This window comes from Myotis myotis, unplaced genomic scaffold (assembly GCF_014108235.1).
Source record: "Myotis myotis isolate mMyoMyo1 unplaced genomic scaffold, mMyoMyo1.p scaffold_m19_p_11, whole genome shotgun sequence".
Lineage (NCBI taxonomy): Eukaryota > Metazoa > Chordata > Mammalia > Chiroptera > Vespertilionidae > Myotis > Myotis myotis.
Window position 1 is genome coordinate 37,578,535 of NW_023416315.1, and position 27,599 is coordinate 37,606,133.

The following is a 27,599-nucleotide window of genomic DNA, read 5'->3' on the forward strand; positions in this document are numbered from 1 at the left end:
GCCTGGGGACATGGGATCTGAGCAGAAAGTGGTAGCCTCGAACTTACAACAGTCGTCTCATAGGGCCAGGGAGACAGAAATTGGAGTTCAGAGCCTCCAAGACAACCAGGACATGAAGGACCATGGTTTCAGAAAAAAAGGGGACCTGCAGAGAAGTGAGTCCAACTTCTGTATATAATCTGCCCGCAGTGCACTTGCTGACTTCACCCAGTTCAAGTGTGGCTCTGAGAAACCATGACGGACGCAGCTTCTAAAAGGCTAAACCATTAAGCAGATTACACAATGATTAGATGGTACTAGGAAGACAGACTTTTTAGTTCACCAAGGAGAAATGACCCAGGCACAGGAAGAATGAGAGCCTGATGTAGGACTAAAGGCAGATCAAAAATAGAATAGTTCAACTGGATATAACCATAATGAAATTAAATCTCTCCACACACACACACACACACACACACACACACACACACACATCTGGCAATTCCTCTGAAAAGCTCTCTGTATCTGTATATGAGTAGAGTGATAAACTAGTTATAGGAACCCCAAAATGATTGAAAATTTTTCTCTCTTCTCCCTTCACCTGTTGGTTTTCCTTGGAACACTGAACAAATGCTGGCGAACAGCCTTACATCAGTAGGCTGCTTTTACTTAATTGTCCTCCAGATATGATTTGCTTGTACTACCATGGCTTACACAGACTCTGTGAGATGTTAGAAAAAATGTTTTTCTTTTTACCTCTTGTGGCCTTGGAAATCCTGGAATTATGGAATAGTTGGGAGGTCCGTGTCTGACGTGGCTTTGGTTACAAATTGGAATTTTAAAAAATGAAAAATTCATGATTGTCTTTTAAAAACAAACTGTAGAACATGCAATTAGTTTAGGTATTTAATATGAAAATATAGCCCCACTCCTTTATTTAATGTGGCTGTACAACTGGGAGCAAAAATACATTCTACTTCTCAACTATACATACTTCATACTTGCTCTCTGTCATAAACACTAAATATGTCAATTTCCTTGTGTTGAAGTCACATTATTAATTTTAAAAAATACACCTATTTTCTGAAAATATCTTACATTTAATTTTTTTTAGAAAAAAAGCTAAAGGGTAGAAAAGACATAGAAATTAAAATATTTTATGCTTCTAACAAAAATAAGAAGGAAATAAGCCTGCCTTGTAGAATGTGTGTGTGTGTGTGTGTGTGTGTGTGTGTGTGTGTGTGTGTGTGTGTTTTAGGGGGAAAAAGAAGAGGGAAATGAATTTCTAATTATATCTTAGTAAATACACTTATTTCTCGAATGAAATGGATTTTTAAAAGATTCTGGAAATGAAGAGTGTAGCAAAAAAAGCAGAAGAGACTTTCTATCATTATATTTGTATCCCATTGTATTTAAACTTACATGCAACATATTATAATTAAATTGTGTGTGTATGTGTGATATGTGTACAGAAAGTAAGGGTCCAATTTAAAATTTAGGCTAATTAGTGGCATCAAAATAACTTCCTTGGTCTGAAATGGAAACTACCCACATCCCTCCACACACATACAGGAATTAGAGTACCCAGGCATACCAAATACAGCTTAAAATAGCTGGGCATTTATATAAACATAAAAATATGTTCTATAAATGTGGATTAAATCCTATGGGTTATGTGGGGAGAAAATAACTACTTTTGATCTATACTTTTGCCTTAAGGATATTCGTGAAAGTGTGTTTTTTTATTGTGTAGTTATTTGAAATATTTTATAATTAGTTCCTAAAAGAACTGTTAGAGTCATCATAAAGCAGAAAAAATAAATACATTTTTAAGCTCTGGATTTCTGTTATATTTAGATTTTAAATCTAAGTATAGTTTGTCAGTTTCACTCCATCTTTTTGTAACAGAACCAGTTCTGAAATTTGTGGATCAGTTCCAGAATGGTTTCATTTTACCCATACAGATTTAAACATTATGGGTATTTTACCTTTCCAATGTATAATAATATGCATTGTCTTTATACTAACTTGTTCCATTTTAATTTTAACTGAGACTCACCTGTTTACCTAAATCTTTGATGCTTCAGGACCATGCATATATTAAAGACGAGCTTTTATGTTTTAAAAGCATTGAATAAACCAGAAAATGTAACATAGTTATACACTGAGATGGAAAATGCTGAATTTGTATGCTTTTTTTTTTTAAATAGGAGAAAAATCAAAGGTTAATACATGCACATGGGGAATTCACATAGACATGATTATTCCATGAAAATTTCAAAGACAATGAGGCAATGTTGGGTATATAAGATATTCTGGACAAGGGAGAAAACAGGACATCAGATTTCCGAAGTGAGAACGAGGAATTTACAGGCGGTTGAGGAAGAGCAAAAGAGCAGAACATACATGGCGAGGTGACTCGGAAAAAATGGGACACAGTGGGTATCTAGCTAACAGGCCTGAAGCCCTCTTGTTTACCATACTTAATTCACTAAGTTAAGGGCGACATCCTCAGAAAGCCTTCCTGAAACAGGTTTCTCTGTCTGAATATCTTTGGCAGGAAAGGGGAGAGGGTCAAAGGGTCCTTCTGAGTCTGTCTGCTTTTTTAAAAAAATAAAAACATTTCTAATTTCATGGAATGACATTCCATATACTCTACAATTAAGTGGTAACAGAGATGCTAAGAAACAAGCCTGATGATTGAAAACACAGAGAAAAAAGATAATATAAGTAGATACACAGGGGATCCAGATATTTAACCCATACATTAATAACCTATAATGAGTGTTTTCAAGAACCTAGACAAAAAATCATCAGAACTTGGTAGTAAAGTCATCAAGTTCTTCCAAATACATAAAAATTAGGCCAATACAACCTTGATTATAAAACCTGACATGTCGAGGAAAAACCAAGATGGCGGCATAGGTAAACACCAGAGATTGCTGCCTCGAACAACCACTTCAAAAATACAACTAAAAGATGGAACAGACATCACCCAGAACCACAGGAAGGCTGGCTGAGTGGAAATTCTACAACTAGAAGAAAAGAGAAAAGCATACCGAGACTCAGAGGAGGCGCAGTGCGGAAGTAAAATACTAAGATGTGGAGGTGCATGCGGAGCAGGCTGGTGGCTGAGGGCGCAGTTGTCATTTTCAATCGGGAGGGAGTCTCAGGCTCTGAGCTCCAGTTCTGGGCGAGTCTCTAGGGACCCAGACTCATACGGGAGAGGCGGGACTGTCTGGCATCAGTTGGAACTCGAGGGCAGCTTTCTCTCCAAGGGGCTTGCAAAAATCCTGGGACATTGAGAAGCAAAGCCTCTGAGGGCAAGACTGAGAGCAGCCATAACTGCTAGCCCCGCCCTGTTGATCCCGTGGGACCCGCCCAGCCCAAGCCCTGCAGGGAGGCTTTTGCTGGATAGCCTCAGGCAAAGGCTAGATTAGCACCTCCCTAGAGATCCAGGAGCCAGGAAGCCCAGAAGTCAGAGTGGGACCATCCAGTTTGCAGCTCCGTGGAAACATAAAGGACACACTCAGGGGGCAGACTCAGTGAGCACCAAAGCCCCATTGAAGCAAGTCTTGCCCCAGGGGGTGTCTCCAGCACAGAAGTTCTCCTACTGCAGACACAGCTGATTCTCACAGCCAATTGGCCTGGAGGCCAATTCCTCCCAGTGATACCTACAACAATCAAGGCTTACCTACAACAAGACTATGCACAAAGACCACAAGGGGGTGCACCAAGAGTGTCCTCCTCAGGTAATTGGGGAGGCTGAACCACTGGGCCCTAGAGGACACTTAGCACAGAAAACCACTTTATCAACACAGGGAAGCATAAAAAATGCGGAGACAAAGAAAAAGGACATAAGTGACAGAAATGGAGGAAAGCAAACTACTGGATATAGAGTTTAAAACCACACTTTTAAGGTCTTTCAATAATTTTCTAGAAACTGCTGATAAACTTAATGAGATCTACAAGAAATCTAATGAGACCCTCAATGTTGTGATAAAGAACCAACTAGAAATTAAGCATACACTGACTGAAATAAAGAATATTATACAGACTCCCAACAGCAGACTAGAGGATTGCAAGAATCAAGTCAATGATTTGAAATACGAAGAAGCAAAAAACACGCAACCAGAAAAGCAAAATGAAAAAAGAATCCAAAAATACGAAGATAGTGTAAGAAGCCTCTGGGACAGCTTCAAGCTTACCAACATCAGAATTATAGGGGTGCCAGACGATGAGAGAGAGCAAGATATTGAAAACCTATTTGAAGAGATAATGACAGAAAACTTCCCCTACCTGGTGAAAGAAATAGACTTACAAGTCCAGGAAGCACAGAGAACCCCAAACAAAAGGAATCCAAAGAGGACCACACCAAGACACATCATAATTAAAATGCCAAGAGCAAAAGGCAAAGAGAGAATCTTAAAAGCAGCAAGAGAAAGAAAGTCAGTTACCTACAAGGGAGTACCCATACGAATGTCAGCTGATTTCTCAACAGAAACTTTGCAGGCCAGAAGGGAGTGGCAAGAAATATTCAAAGTGATGAATAGCAAGAACCTACAACCAAGATTACTTTATCCAGCAAAGCTATCATTCAGAATTGAAGGCCAGATAAATAGCTTCACAGATAAGGAAAAGCTAAAGGAGTCCATCACCACCAAACCAGTATTATATGAAATGCTGAAAGGTATCCTTTAAGAAGAGGAAGAAGAAGAAAAAGGTAAAGATACAAATTTTGAACAACAAATACACATCTATCAACAAGTGAATCTTAAAATCAAGTAAATAATCTGATGAACAGAATGAACTGGTGATTATAATAGAATCAGGGGCATAGAAAGGGAGTGGACTGACTATTCTTGGAGAGGAAAGGGGTATGGGGGATGCGGGAAGAGACTAGACAAAAATCGTGCACCTATGGATGAGGACAGTGGGTGGGGAGTGAGGGAGGAGAGTGGGGTGGGAATTGGGTGGAGGGGAGTTATGGGGGAAAAGAGAGGAACAAATGTAATAATCTGGACAATAAAGATTTAATAAAAAAAAACCTGACAAATCAATGCAAGAAAGAAAAACTACACTCAAATACCTCTTATGAATATAGATATATAAATATTTAACAAATATCAAATAAAAATAATATATTTCCTGATCAAGTTGAGTTTATTCTGGGAATGCAGAGTGGTTTAACATTTGAAAATCAATTTAATTCACCACTGTATAGGGAGATTTCTAAAGCTGATCATCTCAATAGATTCAGAAAAAGAATATGATAAAATTCTACAGCCATTAATGATTTTTTTAAAAAATCCTCTTGGCAAACTCAAAATATAAATTTTATTAATCTGACAAAGTATTTATAAAATGTACCTAAGATAACATTATACTTAATGTTACAATATTGAAAGTATCACTGTACAACATATACTGGAGATCCTAGCAGTACAATAATGAGGGGGAAAAAGGAAAATAAATGTGTTCTAAGAATTATATATGAAGAAAGAAAACTATCTACTTTTTATAGAAAACTTGTTTGAATAAGTGGACAATCTATAAGAATTTACTTTTATTTTTACATACCAGCAGCAGTTATAAAAATAAATTCTTAAGAAAGATACCACTTATAAATAACATCAAAATATGAATACATAGGGATACATCTAGTAAAAATTTTGTAAAGATCTCTACACAGAAAACTGTAGAATATTATTCTGAGAAATTGAGGAAACCCAAGATAATTAGAAGAATTCATAATGGTTAAGAATTGGAAAATTCCATATGATAAAGATATCATTTCCCCCCTAATGCAATGCAGCCCTTGGCAAAATACCAATAGGATTTTTTTAAAACGAAACTTGACAAATTGTTTATGAAAAGTTATATGGAAATGCAAAGGGGACATAGTTAAGAAATTATTGAAGAAGAAGAATATTGTAAGAAGACTTGTCCTACGGAATATTAAGTCTTATTATAGAGTCTGTATTAAAATAGCATGCTGCTGATGCAAGGATATAAGAATGGACTAATGGAATAAGTAGAGAGCTTATTAAAAGGCCACAGGTATAGAAGTCCTTGGTTGACTAGTATGAGGAGGGATTAGGAGAAAGGAGGAAAGGACAGCATTTTCAATACCTAACAAAAATAGAAAAATTAGATATTCACACACACACAAAATGCAACCTAATTCTTATCTCATATATACACAAACTCAAGTATAGACATAAATGTAAATGACAAAACACTACTAATTTAGAGAGCTGCAAAGATTCACATGTCTACTATTGTGCCTCAACAGTGAATAGTGAAGATCAGATACAGCCTCTAGCTTGGATTATCTCCAAACAACTTCAAGGAAACTAAAACATAGCTCTTCACCCATTTCCCCCAATAAATCATGGAGAATTTGTTAAATGGGACTGAAATCATGATCAGAGAAGATTAGATTTTTGGAGTGTTTGAGGAGAGTGGAACTCAATGCAAGGAAGTTGAAGAAGCCCCAGAAAGATTTGAGGTGTTTGAACCTTATAACAATATTGTTAGTTTGGGAATGGAAAGAGAAGGGTGAATCAGTAAGACATGTCCATAGAGCTTGATAGCTGGTTTGATGCTGGGGGCAAAGTGGAAAAAAGTCAAAATGGCCCAGACGTTTTGAGACTTAATCAGATCATAAACAAGAATAGAAAATCAGGCAGGCAAGCTGTTTGAGAGAGAGAACTATTGAGTGTGAAATGCTGTGGCATATCTAAACAGAAATGCTCAAAAGAATAACTCACTGGAAGTAAAGAAAGGGGCCACGACTATAGTGATAGATTAGGACGTCAGTAGTGTCTGCAAATAAATGACACATGGCTACTCACTGTCTGTCCCAATTCTCTCCTATCCATTGGTTGAGTTACAACTGTGGTGTCATCTGCGTAAGCAGATCACTAGGATGATTTTGAAATGGAGGGGAAGGGACAAGTGCTGATGTGAGCAGAGATTGGCGTCTGCTGACGGTTGCCTGTGAGTAACTCTTAAGTCACACAGCATATGGAGAAAATTTTGAACTAACCCTATCTTAAGACCTTCTAGTTAAGGAAATGTTTCAATAGACTTGGCAGGCCACTTCATTATGTCACTAGCAGTAGAATCTGTCAGGTACTTTCTTCCTTCATTTAAGTAAGCCCTCACCCCAAGAATATTAGCAAGGTCTGAGGACCAAAATCCACTTCTTCAGCTGGGCTAAGGGAGGGCACTAGTCACCTCTTGTGGAAGAAAATTCTCTTCGTAACTCTTCTCTTCCTACTCTCTCTAGTACAGGGATAAGGCACTAGTTAAAAATACTCATGGCCATTGGTGGTGAAGGTCATTGGCCACCATCCCTCCTAATAGATGGCACATGGTTGCACACACACAAAGTTATTCTTTAATGGAAGAGACCCAGATTTCAGAGGAATGCATAAACATGAGTATTTATGTAACACTTTATCATTTAGAAACATCTTTCATTTTTCAAAGCTTTCTCATTGAGATATAAAAGCTTACGCTGGTCTAGAATCAAGCATCCATGCTAAGTACTCAGAAGTGCCACGTTAACACTTTAATAGAGTTTAGGGTGCTGGGGCTACAGTGGCAAATTCTTTCTCCCCCACTCCTATAAAATCAATTGTATAATTCTTTCTATAAGAATTCTTAGTTTCACATATCTCCTTGCTAATAGTCTGTGATCAAACCACTTTTTTGACCTTGGGGCCCTATTCAAGAGAATTTTAGAGTGGGGGAAGGGGAGAAGTACTTTGGCAAAAGAAGAAATCAAATTTGTAGTGTCTCCCATCTAGCAATAAACAGTTTTTACAGGTGAGTAAAAAATGAAGCAAAGATGGCATTTACTTTATGACTGTAGAGTATAAATTATGAGTCCATATTTATACCCAAAATGGTCTTCCTATGGGAAAGAAAAACTTGCTACAAAAGAATTTAAAATTAATAAAATGCTCTATTTCATTAAAATGTTGGGATTTGATTTGATGTCAGAATGCCTGTTGATAACCAATGGGCTACTAAAGAGATATGAGGGAGTTGTGGACTCTCTGTGAAAGTCACAACTTCAGTTTCACTCTCCACTTCAGGGAAGAAGATCATCTTTATCCTTGGCTCCCAAGAGAAGATGGTCTTTGAACCCCAGTAAAGAAAATTCAATGAAATAAAAAACAGGAGTGAAGGTATAGGGCCAAACTCACCTTAGTTAAAAATACAAGTCATTGTCCTTACTAACAAACCCTAACTTTTATGGCCAGTTTATGAGAGCCATAAAGGCCCCAGTAATGTGAGTGAGCACCACAGCCTTTACTTTTCTAAGCTATTCCATGAAATTTGTTTACACAAGTGCTCAACCACATACAAGCTTTAATGTACTAATAAATAATATTGTCCCCTACCCCTGCAAACACTTCTTAGAGAAACTGCTCAGCCCAGTTTTAGAGTCCCTGTCACTCAGCATTAACTGATTGGAGTGGCGAAGGACAGACACCTTACTCACATTTGACTCATCTGACTTTCTCTTTCCAGGACGTTGCTATAGGGATCAAACTGGAGCATCAGAAACACATGGAGCTATGGCTTTCATTTGGGGACAGTTATAGGAATCTGGTCTTTAGAGGGAAGAATGAAATAGGTGACAGAAGAAATGAGAAACTAATTTTGTTTAGGGGGACAAAATTAGCTGCATTAGGTCTTTCCACAAAGCATCCAGGTTTAAATTTTATGCAGTTGAGTTCCATGATTTCCCCCTTGGAATTCTCTCTCCCTTCCTCCCTTCCTTCCATCTTCCCTTCTTTCCTTCCTCTCTCTTTCTCCATCCCTCTCTAGCTATCTATATCTACTTTGTCTGCTCCAAAATGCAAAAAACTAAAATGTCCTGAAAAAAATAACATTATAACAATTTTTTACTCATTGTTAACTTTAGTGTTCATTTAACAATTACCTTTTAAAGCAATTTGTAAGTTAGATACTCTGATTTCCAAAGTATTTCTGAGCATGAATGATTATCAATTTATCATAGTCAATTACTCGAATCACTACTAGCCTGCGAAACTCATGTTAAATTACAAAAACCCTTTGAAAATTTTATACATTTAAAATTTTTATTTAATGCTTCTTTTGCACTTTAATATTGGAATTAATGTTGGATTTTACTATTTTGGGGTGGATGGAATATCCAAAAATAAGAGTGTAGTCCCTATGATAGCCTGAAAACCTCCCTGAAGGATTCAAGGACCATGCAACTGATATGGTATCACATGAATGATGCTGGGCCTGAAATGACATCTGCTAAAACTTCTTTAAGAGTTATGATAATGTTTTGTTCCTACTCTGATTTAAATGGTCTGAGGTGAGGCCCAAGCCTTGCTAATTTTCTTCTCCTTTTTTCTTAAACTTTTGCACTGTTTATTGTGTGTTCCATATCGACATAAGGAGTTTAATTCTGGATTTCTTTTTAGTAAACTTTTTATTGTTGTATAGCATGTATACAAAATGTACACAAATTATAAGTGCACAACTTAATTACTTTTCACAAATTTAATACTCCTATGTAGTACACCAAAATTAAATATGTAATACATTACCTGTGTCCCAGAGCTACTTTTGCCACCTCCCAGTTATTCTAAAGGTTGTTTTGCTTATCTTTGAAATTTATGTCAATGAAATAATACTTGTTTCAATCTAGTTTCTTTCACTGAATATTACATTTGTGAGATTCCTCTGCTGTTGCATGTTGTATGAGGTTTTTCATTCTCATCCCATAAAATTCAAATGTATTTTATCCAGTTTATCCATTTCTTCTTTGGTGGACAATGTATGCATGTATACCTTTCTGTTAGTATATGCCTAAAAAAAATGAAGTGGTGGTTCATGGGAATATGTGTATATTTCAGCTTTAGTAGATGTTGTCAAATACTTACCCAAGTGGTTAATTTACATATCCACTGTAGCATTTGAGGGTTCTAGTTGCTCCACATCCACATCTCTATCAGCATTTGGCCATGTTATTTATATTATATATTATATTATATTATATTATATTATATTATATTATATTATATCATATCATATTATATTATACTATATATACATGTAGTCATTTTGGAGGAGGTGTAGTATTACCTAATGGGTTAATTTGCATTTTTATGATGTCTAATTATGTTGAGCAACATTTCAAGTATATATTGGCCATTTGGATAACCTCTTTTGTGGAGAGTTTTTCAAGTTATTTGCCCATTTTTTAATTGAATTGACTGTCCTCCTTTTTAATTTGCAGAAGTTCTTTATGTATTCTTCACATAAATCCTTCGCCAGATACACATATTCCAAATATTATATTTCACTCAGTGACTTTTCACTTTCTTAACGATGTTATTTAAGGAACAGGAGTTCTTGTTTTTAATGTAGCAAAATTTATCAAATATCCCCTTTTTGGTTAATGATTTTTGTGTTCTGTTTAAGAAATTCTTTCTCTCCCAAACATACATATCTTTTTTTCTTAAAGTTTTATTTTACCTTTCATTTTAGATCTATAATCCATCTCAAATTAATTTTGTATAAATGAGATGTAGGGATAACTATTTTTTTAGTATGTTAATATATATTTAATTAGTGCCATTTATTGAAAAGATTACCTTTGCTCCATTGTACTACAAGTATCACCTTTGCATAAGTCAAGTGACAATATACATTTTACAGAATTGAGGTCTGTTGACATAGCTGCACCACAAAGCAAATCAAGAAGAGGAAGTCAGTACAAATCAGTTACATGGGGGGGAAAATACTGAAAGAACAAATACATTTTAAAAGAAATGCCAGACTTGATCCTCCTGGAATATGGTAGCAAACAACAATAATTTTTGGTACAAGGATTAAATCATTTTAATACTCTCTCATGCTTTGAAGCTGTTAAATCCAGTATGTAAACATTTTTAAAAAAAACAAATATTGAAGATATACAAATCTGATCATCTCAGCTAACTCTAGGATTATGATTAAGAATAGAAAAGGTGACAAACTGGATCTTTTGGGCTTTGGATACAGAGTACTTCTGTGTCAATAAACTAAGGCTGCGTTGAAACAACTTGTGCTGTGACACAGTCTTGGCCCAATTCTAGAAATCAAGGGTAATGAGATCATTGTGTGCAATAAAACAGAAAACTTAGGGGAATGTGTCCTACATAAAAACTGATGGCATATCTCAAGCCCTGAACAACTTTTTGAAATGGTGTGTCTCTTATATATACATCTCATATATACATCTAATCTGCACTAATTGGGAAAAAACACTCAGTGAATGGGGTAATAAAATGACATGTCTGTCAAAGTGTCTAACGGTGCTGTGCAAATAAAACTGAGTTGTGTACTTCATTTTTCCTTTCGTGCTTTGAATGTATTGATATTAAAATCCAATATACTTCTTGAATAACAAATGCTATGAAAAATGACTATCAAGTTGACTAAATTAGTCTTGAATGATAGGTAATGAAGAAACTTAAAACACCAGAATTTCCTAGGCAATGGAAATTAAACCTTTCATCTTTAATCTAACATGTTTTAGAAATGTCTAAGATGTCTCTAAACTTGAGATATTAAAAGGGAAGTCTATGCAAAGTGCCCATTTTAGCTCTACTGTGAGTCCAGATATTTGGGGGGGGGGGGGTGGAATCAAAGTTACTGATTAACTGACATTAAAAAAAGAATTATTTCCCAGAATGAGGTCTTAGTAACACATCAAAATTGCTGGAAGATGAAACATTTTGGAGTGAAACACAGGAAAAAGCTCCATGCCTGCAATCACACCCCATCACTCAGGTTTGCTAGGATCATGGCCATCTCAAGGACATTTCTTCTACTGCCTGTGCATGCCAAGACACAACAGTTTTACTCACCAGGGGCCCAGTAACCACTTACTGATGACACAAACCAATCTGGTGGTGGCTTGGGAGAACTGTGCAACTAACAACCTCTTTCCTTCCTTAAATTTCAATTGGAGTATAATAAATATACAGTGGGGCCTTGACTTACGAGTGTCCCGACTAACGAGTTTTTTGAGACACCAGCTATCTCTCCCACCGATTTTTTGCATTGAGTTGACAGAGTAATTTGAGTTAACGAGCTCCTTAACGAGCTCGGTCTCCGAAGGAATTAAACTCTTAAGTCAAGGCCCCACTCTACTCTATTTTCTTGCTTCCCTGTAAACGTCACCACTCAGTTAGCTTACCTTGATCAATCTCTCCCTGTGGCTATGTCTGTCTTCCGTATTCACTCACTCCCTTTCTTTTTCTATACCAATTATAGCCCTATCACCTTGGAAAATATTGTTTTCCGATGGTCTTAGGCGACCCCTGGGAAAGGGTCCTTTGACCCCCAAAGGTGTCACAACCCACAGGTTGAGAACAGCTGAAAAACAAAACACCATGACAATTTGGTGGGAGGGGCGGTGTGTAGATTGTGACAAAAGCAAAGCAAACAAACAAAAAAAAAAACCCTTTGTTTTTTAGTACCTTTAACGGAGCTTTCCTCCTGCTTTTGAATAAGAGATACTGAGTTTTCATTTTGCACTAGGTCCCACAATCATGTAGTTGGTTCTGCTGAAGATTTTACCAATGAGGTTCAGCCTCATTTTTATCAATTAAGGCTAAGAAGCATTACATCAGTGCTACAATATTCCTGAATTATGGAAAGGGAAGATCAAATTGGTGGCTCTTTAAAAACTCCTGGAAAAAGTTTTTTGAATTCTCAAGAACTTTTAAGCAAAAGTAATTCTCTAACAAGAATAATCAAAATAATTTTAAAAGTTTGTGTCTTCTTTAATGATATTGCATTATTTTAGGATTAAAAATTATTTTTCCTACTGCTTTCCCCTGAAAATATATAGCATTTCACCTGTATTATAGGTGACATAGACTTTGGCCAACAGAGGAACCACAATAACCCTGTGTTTTCTGGCTGGGTTGGGAACCTTACCACCATTTTATTCTCCAGCATAAATGTGTTCTAAGTACAAAAATAACTGACTTACTAGTTAACTTTAACTGACTTACTAATTAACTTTTGTCTCATAACCTGTTTGTAAGTTAAGATCTGATTTTAGTTTGCATTTTCTTACAGTTCAAATATGACACTTGATGCACTGAATTTGCTTCATGACTAGAAAATTTGTTAATGTTTATTTAGCCAGTTTTGAGAGCTTTGTGTGCTATTTTCCCTTGGATTAGCCATGAAATTTGGTCAGGAAGAAGCAGGACAAATGGTCAGCAAGCAGACAAATGGGAAAAAGAAAGTTTCATATTTTGTACCAAGATTCAGATAAGACCTGCTCATATTCTTGCTTCTGTAATTACTACAAGAAATACTTAAGTCATGTTTAGTCACTAATTTCCTAAAGATTCCCTAAGGTTGAGATATTTTCTATGAAATTTTCCTATGAGAATAAAGAGAATTTTCTAAATGCTATTAATCTCTAAGAATTTTATTGGTCTTCTTCCATCAGCAAGAAGAGTTAGGAATTTTCATTTTAAAAGGCAAAGAAAAATAGAAAATAAAGTGAAAAGAATTCCCTCTAGTCTCTATGTCTACTCTGACCATGTTTAATAATTACTCTTCTGTATATTAAATTCATCATATCTGCCTCATCTTTTGAATTTACAATCTTCTCACATGAGATTATCCTATTTTGAAACTGACTAGCAACAGTAGCAATTAACAACTATTTGAATTTTTAGGTCCCAAGCTCAATATAAACCAGCTTTGCCTGTCTTGAGTTATATTCTTGATAGACTTTATTTTTTTTCTTTAACTGTATTTTATCCTTATATCTCCCTACCATGTAAAGAAAGTGGTTGATAAAGAGGATGAGTACACATGTAATTTAAATAGTCTGTTTTGGTAAATTTAACATGCAACTTTTAAAAATTGTATTTATATGAAAAGACCCTTCTTTATATAAGATGATGTTTCTGACATGTTTTGATTATAGAACATGTGTACTTTTGCAAAAGAAGAGCCTGTCACAGATTGTAAAGAAAAAAAAAAGCTTTGCCATCATTTCTCTTATTTGCTTCATGATTAGAAAATTTGTTAATGTTTTGAGAACTTTGTGTGCTATTTTCCCTTGGATTAGCCATGAAATTTGGTTAGGGTTAGGGTTAGGGGTTTATTTGCAAAAATTGTGTCTGATGCAATCTTCATTTAATTCCATTGTGTTTAGAGAAGAGTGGTTTGTTTTATTTTTTTATGAAGACTGTTTTCTCTCAAAATACTATTGGATTAAGCTTATTTCCCAGGTTAATAGCTGTTATTAAAAACTGTTTTTGTGTGGATTTTACAAAAACAACCTGAAGGCAGAGATTTCTCTGCCACTGCTATAGTCGATGCTCATATTGGGAAACTATGAGGGAAATGATCAGAGCCTGCATTTTCAGAAATCTCTAGCATGGAGATTATTCCACTGTCATATAGCAGCAAAAACAAACAAAAACCCAGTAGTGTTTTTTTTGTTTTTGTTTTTGTTTTAGCATTTACTGTATTTCAGGTTAACACACACACACTCACACGTTATTTCCTTAATCCTCATGAAAACCCTGAGATAAAATGAAATTTAGGACGAACCTCGTTTTCAGGACCATCCCTACCCACCAACAAGCTTTTAAACTCTTACTTAAATTGTATTTCCGAATCCTCTGTGTAAATTAAAAAGGTCAAAAGAGTTTAGGGGTCCTTAGGTCCCTGAACAACTAATACCATGGTTCTTTCTAGAAATGCAAGCAACCTGGAACGTTACTGGGCAACCCGGCACACAAATCGTTAACCCTCTTCCTTCCCTACTCTGTGGTCTCAGATTTCTTACTTAGGTGACCAGAAACTTGGAAAAAGCTTCTTCGCTTTTCCCTGAACTAATTTTGGAGGTGAGAGGAAGAGAGAGGCAGAATCAGAAAAGTAAGTCAACCGTCCTTTCATGGGTTGGGAAGGGCCGATCTGTTAGGTTATACTCGCTTAAACCGAGAGCAGTGAGTCCAGCAGCGAAGATCCAAGTGATGCTTGTAATTACAGAAACGCTCACCCTTCTTACACAAGCCAGGAGCCGGGTTCACACCACGCCCCGCCCTACTCCCTGCCCTAGTTCCCTGGGAGGAACTACATTTCCCAGAATGCCATTCAGGCCGCCTCGCCAGGCGCCAAAGAGCGCTTGATGACGCCATCAACCCGCGCGATGTTTAGACTCCACTGATGTCGTGGCGCTACCGGGGAAGAAGTTGGTGATTTGCCGGGCCCTGGCCCCGAAGACGAGGTCCGGTGACCCCTGGCCCCTTCCTGTCTCCCCTCCGCCTGCCTTTCCCTCTGTCTTCTGCCGGGATGAGGCGCGCAGGCCTGGGTAAGGAGAGGGCTGAGGGCCGAAGTTCGGGGGTCCTGGAGCCGGCCGTGCTGGGCGCGGGGGCGCGGGACGAAGTCGGACAGGTCGCGTGTCACTGGAACCTGGGCCAGAAAGCAGGTGTAAGGAGAGGTCTTTGGAGGCGGTGCCAAGTGGAAACGCGTCATTTGTCTCGGGCCCTAGGGGTTTCCTTAAGTTCGGTTCAGCCCCAAGTTTGAATGGTAGGTTCAGAGAGAGTAAGTAGTGGGGGGCGTGGGGGGGGGGGCGTGGGCGCAGGTGCCAGCTCAGCAGTGAGGGCGTCAGTGGTGGTGACCGACGGCATCCTGGTGAGACGTGCTTGTTCCCCAGAGCCTGGCTCCCGTTCTCCTCCCTGCTGGCCCTGCATGTTCAGTTCCTTCAGAAGCCAAATTTGAGAGAGTGTTGCATGCGCAGCACACTAATAATAATAATAATACTACTAATAATAATGTTAGTCTGGCAACAGCGAGTTACAAAGGTGAATGTACGTGTCATTGCTGTTAAAGTCCGATTCTGACATCGGGGTCAGAGGCCGTTTTGCCCAGAACATTTCTTATCTGAGCCTCGTTCCACCGTAAAGGCAGTAAAACGCTTGGCATTTGTTCTTGACCTTTTGGTTTATTTAGGAAGCCTGTTGACCAGCCAGCAGGAGTAAGTTAGGCACCAGGACTCTTACCCGGCCAGTTTAATGCACAGCGGTCAAAACAGCATTTCCTGGTTCTGAAGTTCTCTATTAAGAGACAATTTAAAAAAGAAAGAAAAGAACCCTGCTAAATCATCGTACAGTAACCTGAGGAAAAAATGTATGAAATATTTGAAGAAGAAAAAAAAAGTTGTTACATTTTTCAGTTGTTATGATAAGATGGAAAAAAGGGGGGAAAAAACTTTTCAAAAGTGTCAGGTATTTAAAGTTAGTGAAAGTTGACAGTAACTCTAGACTTGTGCATTGTAGTATGAGAAACCACTTTGGAAAAATATAGTTTTGATGAATGCTTGCATCAGAAAAAGTTGGCCAGCTAAATCATAGAGAAAAAAATAACTAATTTTGAGCATGCTTAGTTTTATATGCCTACATGTTTTTCCTTTGTGTCATTACTGATAACAACAAACATTCGTTGTGTTCTTGGGTAAGCTCTAGGCCGGTGATGGCGAACCTGTTGAGCTCGGCGTGTCAGCATTTTGAAAAACCCTAACTTAACTCTGGTGCCGTGTCACATATAGACATTTTTTGATCTTTGCAACCATAGTAAAACAAAGACTTATATTTTTGATATTTATTTTATATATTTAAATGCCATTTAACAAAGAAAAATCAACCAAAAAAATGAGTTCGCGTGTCACGTCTGACATGCGTGTCCTAGGTTCGCCATCACTAGGCAGTTGTTTGTTGCCCTGTTTATCCTCCCCAAAGCTTCCAGTCTATTGGGGGTAGGAACACCTTCAGAGGTAAATTCTAGTTAGTACAAGGTGGTCGTTACACATCCAAATGCCAGGTAAGTTCTACAGATAGTGAATGTTTAGGCCTGTCAGAGAGAGAGTGCTGTGGACTTTGTGGAGACATAGGAACTTGACCTAGAGCTTGAAGATACAGGGTGGGAGCGGTAAGTTCCAGCTGGAAGGATGACACCACTCCCCCAAAAAGAATTGTAGGACTGGAATTATGAATGATCGTTGAAGGGATTATGATCAAGTCAGTTTGTCTGAGGTAGGAGACGTGGAACCAGAACTACCACCTTGTGGAGATCTTTGAGTGCCAGGTCAGGGAGTTTGGATCTTATCAGTAGGCCTATTAACCCTTGGAATATTTTGTTCTGCAGTGTGTCGTGATAAATTGCAGGAACAGGTGGTGATTCTCAGCCCTAACTATACATTAGAATCACCTAATCGCCTGGAGAGCTTTCAAGGCATGCTACCTGGACCCCCCAGCTGAGACTAATTAAATTAGAATCTCTAGGATAGAGCCTTTTTTCTTTCAAGCTCCCTTGTAGTTGAGAGGAAAGATGATGACTTAGGTGTCTGTCCATTGCTATCATTTACATTGGTAAGGGAGGCAGGCTTTTTTTTTTTTTTTTTTTTTAAGTAGCAATGTGTATTGACTTGGAATTTTAAACTTGGAATAAAGAAATAGTGAGCCCTATCTGGGTTGGCTCAGTGGCTAGAGCATCGGCCTGCAGACTGAAGGGTCCCAGGTTCAATTCCGGTCAAGGGCATGTACCTAGGCTGCGGGCACATCCCCAGTAGGGGGTGTGCAGGAGGCAGCTGATCGATGTTTCTCTCTCATCAATGTTTCTAGCTCTCTATCCCTCTCCCTTCCTCTCTGTAAAAAAATCAATAAAATATATTTTTTTAAAAAGAAATAGTGAATCTGATAGATATTCACATGGAGGAGCTGCAACACTTCACATGAATCTCTTTAAGTGATTTGGCTCAGCTACTGATAGAAACTACCCAAAAGAAGTAGCATTTGTCTTAATGGACAAAGGCTGATGATGGATGGCTGGCACTCACTAGCTTTCCTAGAACTTTCATAGCAGTGGTCCACACAAAAAGAAGTGGCTAACTTTGGAATAGCAACTAGAATTTTATTTAACACTTTTGTAGTTTTTATAGTTGGGGTGGGTGATAGTATGTGGAAAGTTTGAAATTCTTTAACAAGAAATGTGTATTGAAAGATTGCTGGGTGATGAGAATTTTGCTTTCAATAAATGGAATGATATAGAAGTACTATAAAATTAAAATTAAGGTAAACAAAGAAAATAAAGCAAATAACCATTCATTTCGAAATGAATTCCTTGGTAAAGTTGACAAGTGATTATATTCAGCCAGTCATTAATTACTTATTGGGCAAATGTTCTACATTTAGAACCTTACTCATAAAAGAAGAAGACATACACCTTTTCTTTAAGGATTTTGGTCCTCATTAAAGTAGAGTCTGTACAGCTTATCATTAACTGATGGAATGGGAATGCATGTTTAAACAACTATTTTAACTGAGTGGGGGAAATACTATGCATAGTCACTTGAGTTCTTCACTTTTATAATAGCACATTTGAAGAGCTTTATGGATAATATGTCAGCAGAGGGAAAATTTGGGGAATGCAACTCCTCCTCTGGAATATACTTGTTTGGCATGTTGTTGTGTTCTTGTGTGTGTGGTGGTAGAGATTGTGTAAGTGTCTGCTGCATATAAAGTACTCATTATAGGGGATAAAGGATTATGAGATACTGTTTCTGCCCTCAAAGAAGCTTATGATTCTACTAGTGTCCCAGTGCATGGATTCATGCACATTGAAAGGAAATTTATTAGAAGAAATATTTTAATATTGCTATTTGCCTTTTCTCTATAAAAGTGTCAATCAAATTCATGATCGACAATGACAGATCAAAACACACGCCTGCAGTGGCACCAGCGAGAGCTTTACTAGTATATGTATCATGAATGTGCGAGTCAACTTAGCCATATATATGTATGTATGTATATATATATATATATATATATTTTAAACCTGCTTAATTAGACCTGCTTTCTGATTTAACGAAACTTTTTCCAGCCCAGTGAAGCACCCTAACTTTTCTTTCAGGTAATTGTCAGCAACACAGCAGTAAATATCAACATGAAGCAGATTATTATTGTAGATCACGCAGGGAGAACAAAGGGTAAAATATTTAACTGCAGTAGTGTTTGACTATATTCTGCACAGTGAGAAAACCTGAAGTCATTTTCAAGGTTCACCATTTCTTCTTTTTAGTCAGGTCAAGTTTCTAAACTTTCTAAAACTCCGTTTCTGGCTAATGAAAATAGGATTCTACCAAGTCTCATATCTACCAATCCAGGACTTGTATGAGGATCAAATGAGATGAGGCATGGGAAAATGCTTCACAGACATTTGGTTAAAGTGTAAAATGTTTGCACCTGGCTATAAAGCAAGTCATGTTCCTGGGCTGAAAAAACTCCAAGGAGGCTAGTCACTAGGGAGCAGAAGCCAGGTGTTGCTACATGGCGTCATTAATGTGGCACCCACAGCAACTGTTTCCAGGCTGGGCTGGGCTGTGGGCCGCAATTTGCACCATGGGGTCTTGGCAGCGTTGGCTGCAATTTGGTGGGCTGTCACTCTGGTGTGGTGGCGGGGCCTGTTTCCCACTTGGGGGAAGACGAGTGTTGCTTTGTCGGTGCCAGGTCCGCGGTGCCATTTCTTTGTAAATGGCCAGTGCGCATCACAGCAGCTCCTGTGTTGGGCGTCTGCCCCCTGGTGGTCAGTGCACATCATAGCAACTGGTCGGACGGTTGGAGGGACACTTAGCATATTAGCCTTTTATATATATAGATTCTTGACAAAGGCAGGCACATTAAAAGTTGAATAACCATGATTTCAGATTCTATTCATTCATTCATTTACAAGTTGATTGAGTGTGCTTTCCTATGTGTATGCATGCGTTTGTGGGGGATATATAGCCAGGAATGAAAGAAATTTAGTTTCTGCTCTTGGAGTGTGGTCTGGTGTGCTATATTAGTGTTTTGTACAGTCAGAGCTGTAAGAATTCAAAGTGAAAGAGCTATGCTTTTTAGAGAAAGTGAGATTTGTGCTGTGCCTTAAAAGAACTTTCTATGCACGCCTCAAACATCTTTCAACCACCAGCACTGACCAATACTTCCTGTTCTTCCAGCTATTCTTTGAGTTTACTAGACATCTGGTTTCTATATCATCCCATTCCTCCATATTCTCAGGCCTCTATTGAAACTACTTCAATCCCTGTCCAATCTAGACCCCATAATTCATATCTTTAACCATTATTTTGGCAAGCAGTCTCAACCTCTTGGTGTTCTGTCCTTCTGCAGCCCAACACTGTAAACCTCCAACTCTTGAGCAATCCAACTATCCAGCTTCTCATAAGCTAACTCAGGCTGATGAGCTCTTTTTTTTTTTCCACACATCTGAGAGGATTGAAACTGCTCCTATACATTGCCTCAGCCAGGCTTATTTTATGTCCCTGTGTATTCCCAATTTCCTCCCTTCTCTTTACTGTTTTTCCTGATTGTCATCCTTCAGAGACAGCCTTTTTTTTTTTTTTTTTTTTTTTAATGAGAAAATTGGTGGTATTATTTTTTTTAATGTGGTTAAATAACACCCTAAACCAGCGGTCGCCAACCTTTTGGACCTCACAGACCACCTAGTGGTCCACAGACCACTGGTTGGCAACCACTGCTAAACTATCTTTTCTTCTCATTGTCTTCACTGCCCAAGGCTCACTCCACCTGTTTGATTGCCTGATGAATACCAAGTACTGTATTAGGCAGTGGCAGGGATTGCATTCCTGTATCTCAATGCTATTTTCTAGAAGATGAGCTCCAAAAAGTAGCACCAGGAAGAACAATGGACCTGACACATCATAGTTTCTCAAATGTTTGTTAAGAATGAATGATCCCCTCTCTCAGCTCTCAGCTGTATTCTCTATTAAGTTATTCCAGCTCTCTTCTGTTTAAGAGAGAGATGCCAATAAAGGACCCTCCCTCTGCCATGAGCTCCCTCCTGCTATAGTATCCTCTTTCTCCCTTACTCTTCAGAGCCAGGCTTCTTCCATGGGGAGTCGATGTTACTACTTTTAGGCCTTTTTAAAAATGTATAGTTCTATGGAACAGGAAATGTGTCCTGAATACCCTTGTATGTATAGCAGTACTTATTTGAGTGTGTTGTGGGCAATCAATACGCAGTTAATAAATATGTATTGAAATGAATTGAATATTCTTTGCTTAAGAGAGGGCATTGAAGAAATTGTTCTATTTTGTTATTTTAAAAACTCATTTGAAATGTGACTATTATTGACATACGTGGTCTGCAACGCCCTCCAGGGGTCTTTTTCGGTTCTTTTTTTAATCAAAGTTTCAAAAGTGGCCTATGTTTGCTACAACTAGACTTGTGACTGATCCTTGCAGGTGAAGGCAACTATGGGAACTATGGCTATGCTAATAGTGGATATAGTGCCTGTGAAGAAGAAAATGACAGACTCACTGAAAGTCTGAGACACAAAGTAACTGCTATAAAATCTGTAAGTATACATTAAGTACTTTTAAATTTGTATATTTATATGTGTATATATATTACACTTTTATTGGCATCATATTAAGGAATTCAGTTACCCAAATAGTGTAGTTCAGTGAGGTATGCTCAAAGTTTAGACATGATTTGAGTAGGTTTAAAAATGTGCCTAATGAAAACATATGGTACATTTGTTTATCCTTTTTAAACTTCAGCTGTTTTTTGTGGTTAAATCTAAAATACTGTCTGTGATGTCTGTAGGAATGTCTCTGAGCAGTCCATCCTCCACACCCAGGCAGCTCTTCTTCTGACCTTTCCTCCTAGTCTCCTAAGCTACAAATCTTAGCCTTCATGTTTCTACCTTTTACTTCACAGCAATCACCAAGTCTTTTGCGTCTTTCTTTCTAATGCTTCTTTCTATTTCTGCTTTTCCATTTCTAATACTATCCCCTGGTTCTTTATTGGGAAAGCCTTTAACCTATCTTTTCCTAAATTTTTAACATGTTCTGGTCTGAGCTACATACTGTCACCAGTCATCTTAGTGTATTTTTAAAATTATATCCTGCACTCTCAGAAGACTTCACTGTCCTCCTGTGAAGTAAGAAAGTTCACACTCTGTAGGTTGATCAAATAGGTTCTTTAAAGATTGTCCATAACTTCTCAGACCTTATCTCCTGCATTTTCAGGACGTGTATATACTTTCTGCCAGACACTGACTTTCCTACTCCCACATCTTTGATCGTGCTATCCCTTTGCCTTACTGTCCTCTCCCTCCTTACAGTGGCTGAGCTTTTGCCTGTCTGAAAGGCCCCACTCCATTGCACCCCTTACTTCCTCTACGCTTTACCCTACTATGACGTCAAAAGTGACATTTTTCTTTATGGAAATAAGACCATTTGTACCATTTCTGTCACCCTTATTGTATGGTGATCTGCATTGGAATTATTTGTATGTAAAAGAAATTTACTAAGTGTAGGGTTTTCTGTTGTACTTATTTTTATATTCTACACAACACCTAGTATAATTCCTTATCAGTTGTATTGAATTAAATGTATTAAATAAAGGAATGAAAAAGATGGTTTTAAAAGTGTGTGTGATATATTCTGCATTACAATAAACATGCTGTACACTAACAGAGCATTCAGTAGAAGCTCATATTGCCAAAACTTAATTGGTATTTCACTAGTCTTGGGAAATAGAATTGTATTCAGCCTGGAGACTATTATATTCTGAAATGAGTATTGTTTTCAAAGTCATACTAAATCAAAAGGAGTATGTACCAAAATTCTGTGAACTAAGCAATATTGTATAATGTTAATACTTTAGCAAATATAACATTGAGAGGGAATTAAGAATTAGATGATTAAAAAAAAACAAAACAACTCAAATGGTGAATATTTAGGCTCCTTGTTAGAAGAAAGCTATTGCCCCTGGAAATTCCTTTCCGTGGCATAAATGACAGTTGTAGACAGCAGTTAGGTGATTTGGGCTATCAAGCTTTATATATAGTTGCTTTATTATCTCATATTCTGATCTGTAGAATTCTGGTATGGTTTTGTGTCAGAAATGCTCCCGTACTGTGTTCACACAAAATAAGCTGAGAACAATATTTGCAATGGTTTGCCAAGCTGTTTTAGTAGTTGTGATTATATTTATTCAAATATCTTGGAAATGAAGGCTTTGATGAATTTGTCATATAAAGTATTAAACACATTTTGGTTTGAATAGCAGCCATAATCGCGCTGATTTTTTTTGGCTCAGCCTCTTTTCTGCATAGCTTTAGAATGTGGATGACAACTTGTAATTTTTTTTCAATTTGTTATATTTAAAAAGAAATACCTTTAGAATCTAAAGAAATAATCTAGGCATATATTCAATGTCAATTTCAGAAGGAAAATATTAAATATTTGTATCTGAATTTGAATTGATAATACAGGTACTTATGTACATTTTTAAAAACATAAAGAAGGAAATATATAGATAAATGCTGTTGTATGAATAATTATAAAGAGAGAAAAAGCATGCAAAGATAGGTGAATCAGAAGTATGTACCAAAATTCAAAGATGGAATTGAATATTAAATGAAATCTAAATGAAGAGCAGGGAAGCAATGTCCTTATAGAGAAGGAGTAAAAGTTCTAAGTTTATTTTCCATTAATATCAGTGAAAATGTATCAGAAGAAGAGAGTATATTTTCTACTTCTAGAATACAGTTTCTGAGAAAATGTATATTTAAAATGGCATTATATTTGCTTTATAACACTTAAATACTTTTATATGAGTAGTAATATATATGCTTTCTTTATAGCTTTCCATTGAGATAGGCCATGAAGTTAAAACTCAAAATAAATTATTAGCTGAAATGGTAAGTAAGATTTTAACTTTAAGACCGAGATCTAATATTCTTAAAGTTAGCATGTTAAGCAGGAATAATATCATTTTAACTTTTATCCATTTTGGAATAGATCTAGGGATCGTATGTCCTGGATTTTAATCCATTTATATCTAATTGGTTTTGAATAGCTACAAAGTTTGTTTTTGCCATATTTTTACATTTTTCATCTTGCCTAACACACATAAGTATGAGGAAAAAGTAGAAACTAAGTATCTTTGATCCTGTGTTTAAAAACACAGTTGAAGACTCAGGATAAATGACTATGTAGAGCGTTCTTTGAGATCTCAATGCATGTAGACTGCCAAGTAATCTAAAAGCACTTTACGTCTAATCAACCAAATGCCTTGTACTTAATGTAAGCCTATTTCTTTTGCTTGATATCCTAAGGATCACTTCTGAACAAATCAATAGGATTTGAACATAGTAACATCTAGAACCTTTTATCTCTAGTCTAAACAATCTCAGCAATATATACTAATATCTTTTCTTCTTCAAGCCACTCTCCATTCTTAAATATTTATTTTGGATGTCAAGCTTCTCCAGACCTTCCCCAGTTTCTCCACATGCTTTTAAAATTGTACTATCCAAAAATGAATATGGCATTGAAAGCAATGTTCCTATGAAGATTGTGCATTAGAATCATGGGTGCTTTCTGAAAATATCGATGTCTGGTCCTCATTCTAAATATACTGATTCAGAATATCAGGGGAAGGGATTTAGGTATATGCATTTTATAAAAAGCATCCCAGAAGACTCTGATACATAGCCCTGCTGCTGAAGAACTATCTATCTATATATATAAAATAGAGAAATATGCTAATTAACTGGGACACCGTAATGGGCCGACCAGACAGGAGGAGGTTGTGGACAGGAGGAGGTTGTGGACAGGAGGAGGTTGCGCACGCAGCCTAGGGGGCAGGGCAGCAGGGGCCTCCACGTGCCTGCGCTGGGAAAGGCCCTGCTCAGCAGCGGCCATGGCTGCTTCAAGGGCGGGAGAGGGAGGCAGGGCTGGACCGGTGACACGAGGGTGGGCAGCGCCGCGTGATTTCGAATCACACGCTGGGCTCCTAGTAGATGTATAAAGTGCTTGAGCTACATAGCCAGAGCCATATAAAAGCTATCATAATGCCAGGACCTTTACATCTCAGCATACTGAGTTCCTGTGAAAGTGCAATATTTCTATTCCATACCTAGTCCTCATCATAAGGCCTTTTCCAGCTATGTTTTAATATGGTAGTTTTCCCCATCCATATTTGTAGTTATTACTCTGTCTCACCACTTCTATATGATATTCTCTTAACTTTTACTCCAAAGTCAGCTATTTAAATTAAAGGATCTTAAAAGTAAAGGTACATTTAACTGCTAACCAACCATATTACATTTTGGATGAATTGCTATACTGGTAAGCAGACCCATTTGTTCTTGGAGAATATGCCCCAACAAAAAGTGGTAAAAAAAAAACACCAAAGTGCTTTTCTGGCAGCTATGAAGCTGGGGAGAGCCTAGCCGGCCCAGGACATCAGCTCTCGTCCTCCTAGCCCTTTGACCCTCCCCTGAAGGTCCTCAGTAAAATGGTTTGATCTCACGCACCCCAAAAAAGTGGGGGGAAACCTGTGTGATAGTAGACAAACTATGTTTATTGTTAATGGTTTTTAATCCACATAATTGGAATAAGACCTAAATAGTTTAGGACTGTGAAGAATTCTGTGGCTGAAAGAAATGTTTATTGGATAATAAAAGAGCTTTTTATTCATTGAGAGAATTACTCAGTTTTGCATGGAATAATAGGGCTGATTATCCAAGTTATAAACAGGTTTCTGAATTGATTAAACACTAAAAATGTCATTAAGAATGTGTTCTAATAACAATATATCCAATTACTTAAGTGCATATGTAGAGTATTAGATCTAAGCATTATATTCTGTTTTTCTTTTCTCCTCATAGGATTCACAATTTGATTCTACAACTGGATTTCTAGGTAGAACTATGGAAAAACTGAAGATTTTATCCAGAGGGAGCCAAAGCAAGCTGATGTGCTATATGATGCTGTTTTCATTGTTTGTCTTTTTTGTCATTTATTGGATTATTAAACTGAGGTGATGCAAGTAAGTGTCAGTTTGGAATTTGTTCCAACTTAAGTGGTTTGGGGTACCACTTTGGTAAAAAAATCAGCAGCAAAACATTCCTCGTTTTCAAATATGGCTTTTTCCATTAACAGTTACAGAATTTTACCCGTTTTATAAATCACATTACATAATACAGTGCTCTTTGCATACTGTTTCTTAACACATTAAGTGCCCAGTCACCGGTGACTGACACTATACTTTCCGTCCGGAAGGGAAAACAGGCTGGGCGCTTAATGACTCATTTTGCCCCTATTTTCAGGGGTATTGAGAACGCCAAAAGTCAGTCCAGCCCGAACCATTGTTTTTCTATTGTTTGCTATCAGATTAAATAGCAATAGTGTTCTGTTGTTCTCATAAATGTAAGTTTATGTTCCATGTAAAGAAACTTAGTGGGAGAATAATAGAATGGGGAGCCTGACGCTGAGCTCTTGCAGTGGTGGACAGTTTGTGGTGGAATGATAATCATTTTCCTGAGTGACATCAACCCTAATGATGTACTCCCCTGTTCTCCTTGATTTGGTTAAATTGTAGGCAGATTTCTTTTTACCAATGATGTTTTTCTAATAATTTTTGATTATATGACTCCTCTTCCCCCTTTGCCCAAGGACCTCATTCTTTAATAAATCTTATTATTTTGACATATTTCTAGTAGGTGCAAAACAAATGTGAACCAGTATAATTGTTATTTTATATTAACTTTATGCATACCATTGACTTGGCTTAAAATAGCTTTATGATTTTAGCTACTTAGGCCATTTGGTTATCATTTGTGACAGAATGTGAAACTAAAGTAATTGCTAAACTCTGACTGGAAATAACATGTTCAAGAAAATTAATTGTCTCTGCATTATTATGTGCTCAAAATAGATAATTGAAAGTAGTCAGCATTGAACTTAGGGGTAAGAGTATTGTTGTTTTGATCCAGTATATTTGTTTTTAGAAAGCAAAACAAAGGTAGAATGTTGAGTAGAAAGAAATATTAAAATGTTCTTAAATACTCTGTATTGCTGTTTTGGAATTTACTCATTTATGAGCTCTAAAAATAAATTTTTAATGAAATAAGTTGAACTTTGTTGTTTCTTTATTCAAGTCCCTTATATTTTTACATAGAACCTGAGAAATGGTTCTAAAAACTCCGGTTCCAAGCAAAATCAAGAAAAGTTAACACATTTGTATTCGGAACTTTATTCAAACAAATGTGATAAATCATAACTGCAGCTTCAAAAATATTTAATTTTCAAATATTTCTATTTATAAATCTATTATCATTGCAGTACTTTTCTCTAAATACCTATGTTTTCTGGTTGGATTTGTTGTCATTTGGGCCTCTGCTTGACAGTTAAAACACCAGAGCTGAGAAGGGTTAAGTAACAGCCTGACAAACCTGAGGCTGATGTGAAACTGGTTTGAGTTAGGTGACCTGGGTTCAAATATCCATTCCTCTACTTGCTCAGTGTGTGGGGACCTGTTTCTTCATTAAATCACCCATTTCATAGGGTCATTGTGAGAGACAGATAATATATTGGAAAGCACCTTACTCATGATAGTTACTCAATAAATGTTAGTTCTTCCTATTATTATAGACACATCAGAAAAGGGAATTATTTTAAGGGTAAGACGATAAGTTGGTTTCAGGCTGTGATGATGACGGG

At 37.2% G+C, this 27,599-nt stretch overlaps 1 protein-coding gene across 1 annotated transcript; it reads left to right on the plus strand.

Moving 5' to 3' along the window:
• The first annotated feature begins 10 nt into the window (after positions 1 to 10).
• BET1 (Bet1 golgi vesicular membrane trafficking protein) lies at positions 11 to 27,009 on the plus strand. Its single transcript, XM_036328988.1, has 5 exons — positions 11 to 155; positions 15,394 to 15,594; positions 21,324 to 21,436; positions 23,735 to 23,791; positions 25,766 to 27,009. Exons 1-5 carry the CDS (start codon positions 11 to 13, stop codon positions 25,919 to 25,921), a joined length of 672 nt encoding a protein of 223 aa, XP_036184881.1. The 3' UTR covers positions 25,922 to 27,009.
• The last annotated feature ends 590 nt before the right edge of the window (positions 27,010 to 27,599 follow it).

What these genes read in the sequence shown, in the direction of transcription:
- BET1 (XM_036328988.1), top strand. Translation starts at nt 11, where the DNA reads ATGGGATCTGAGCAGAAAGTGGTAGCCTCGAACTTACAACAGTCGTCT. An exon ending in AAAAGGGGACCTGCAGAGAA is followed by an intron (nt 156 to 15,393) that starts GTGAGTCCAACT and finishes GAGAGGGCTGAG; the next exon opens with GGCCGAAGTTCGGGGGTCCT. An exon ending in TTCAGCCCCAAGTTTGAATG is followed by an intron (nt 15,595 to 21,323) that starts GTAGGTTCAGAG and finishes TGATCCTTGCAG; the next exon opens with GTGAAGGCAACTATGGGAAC.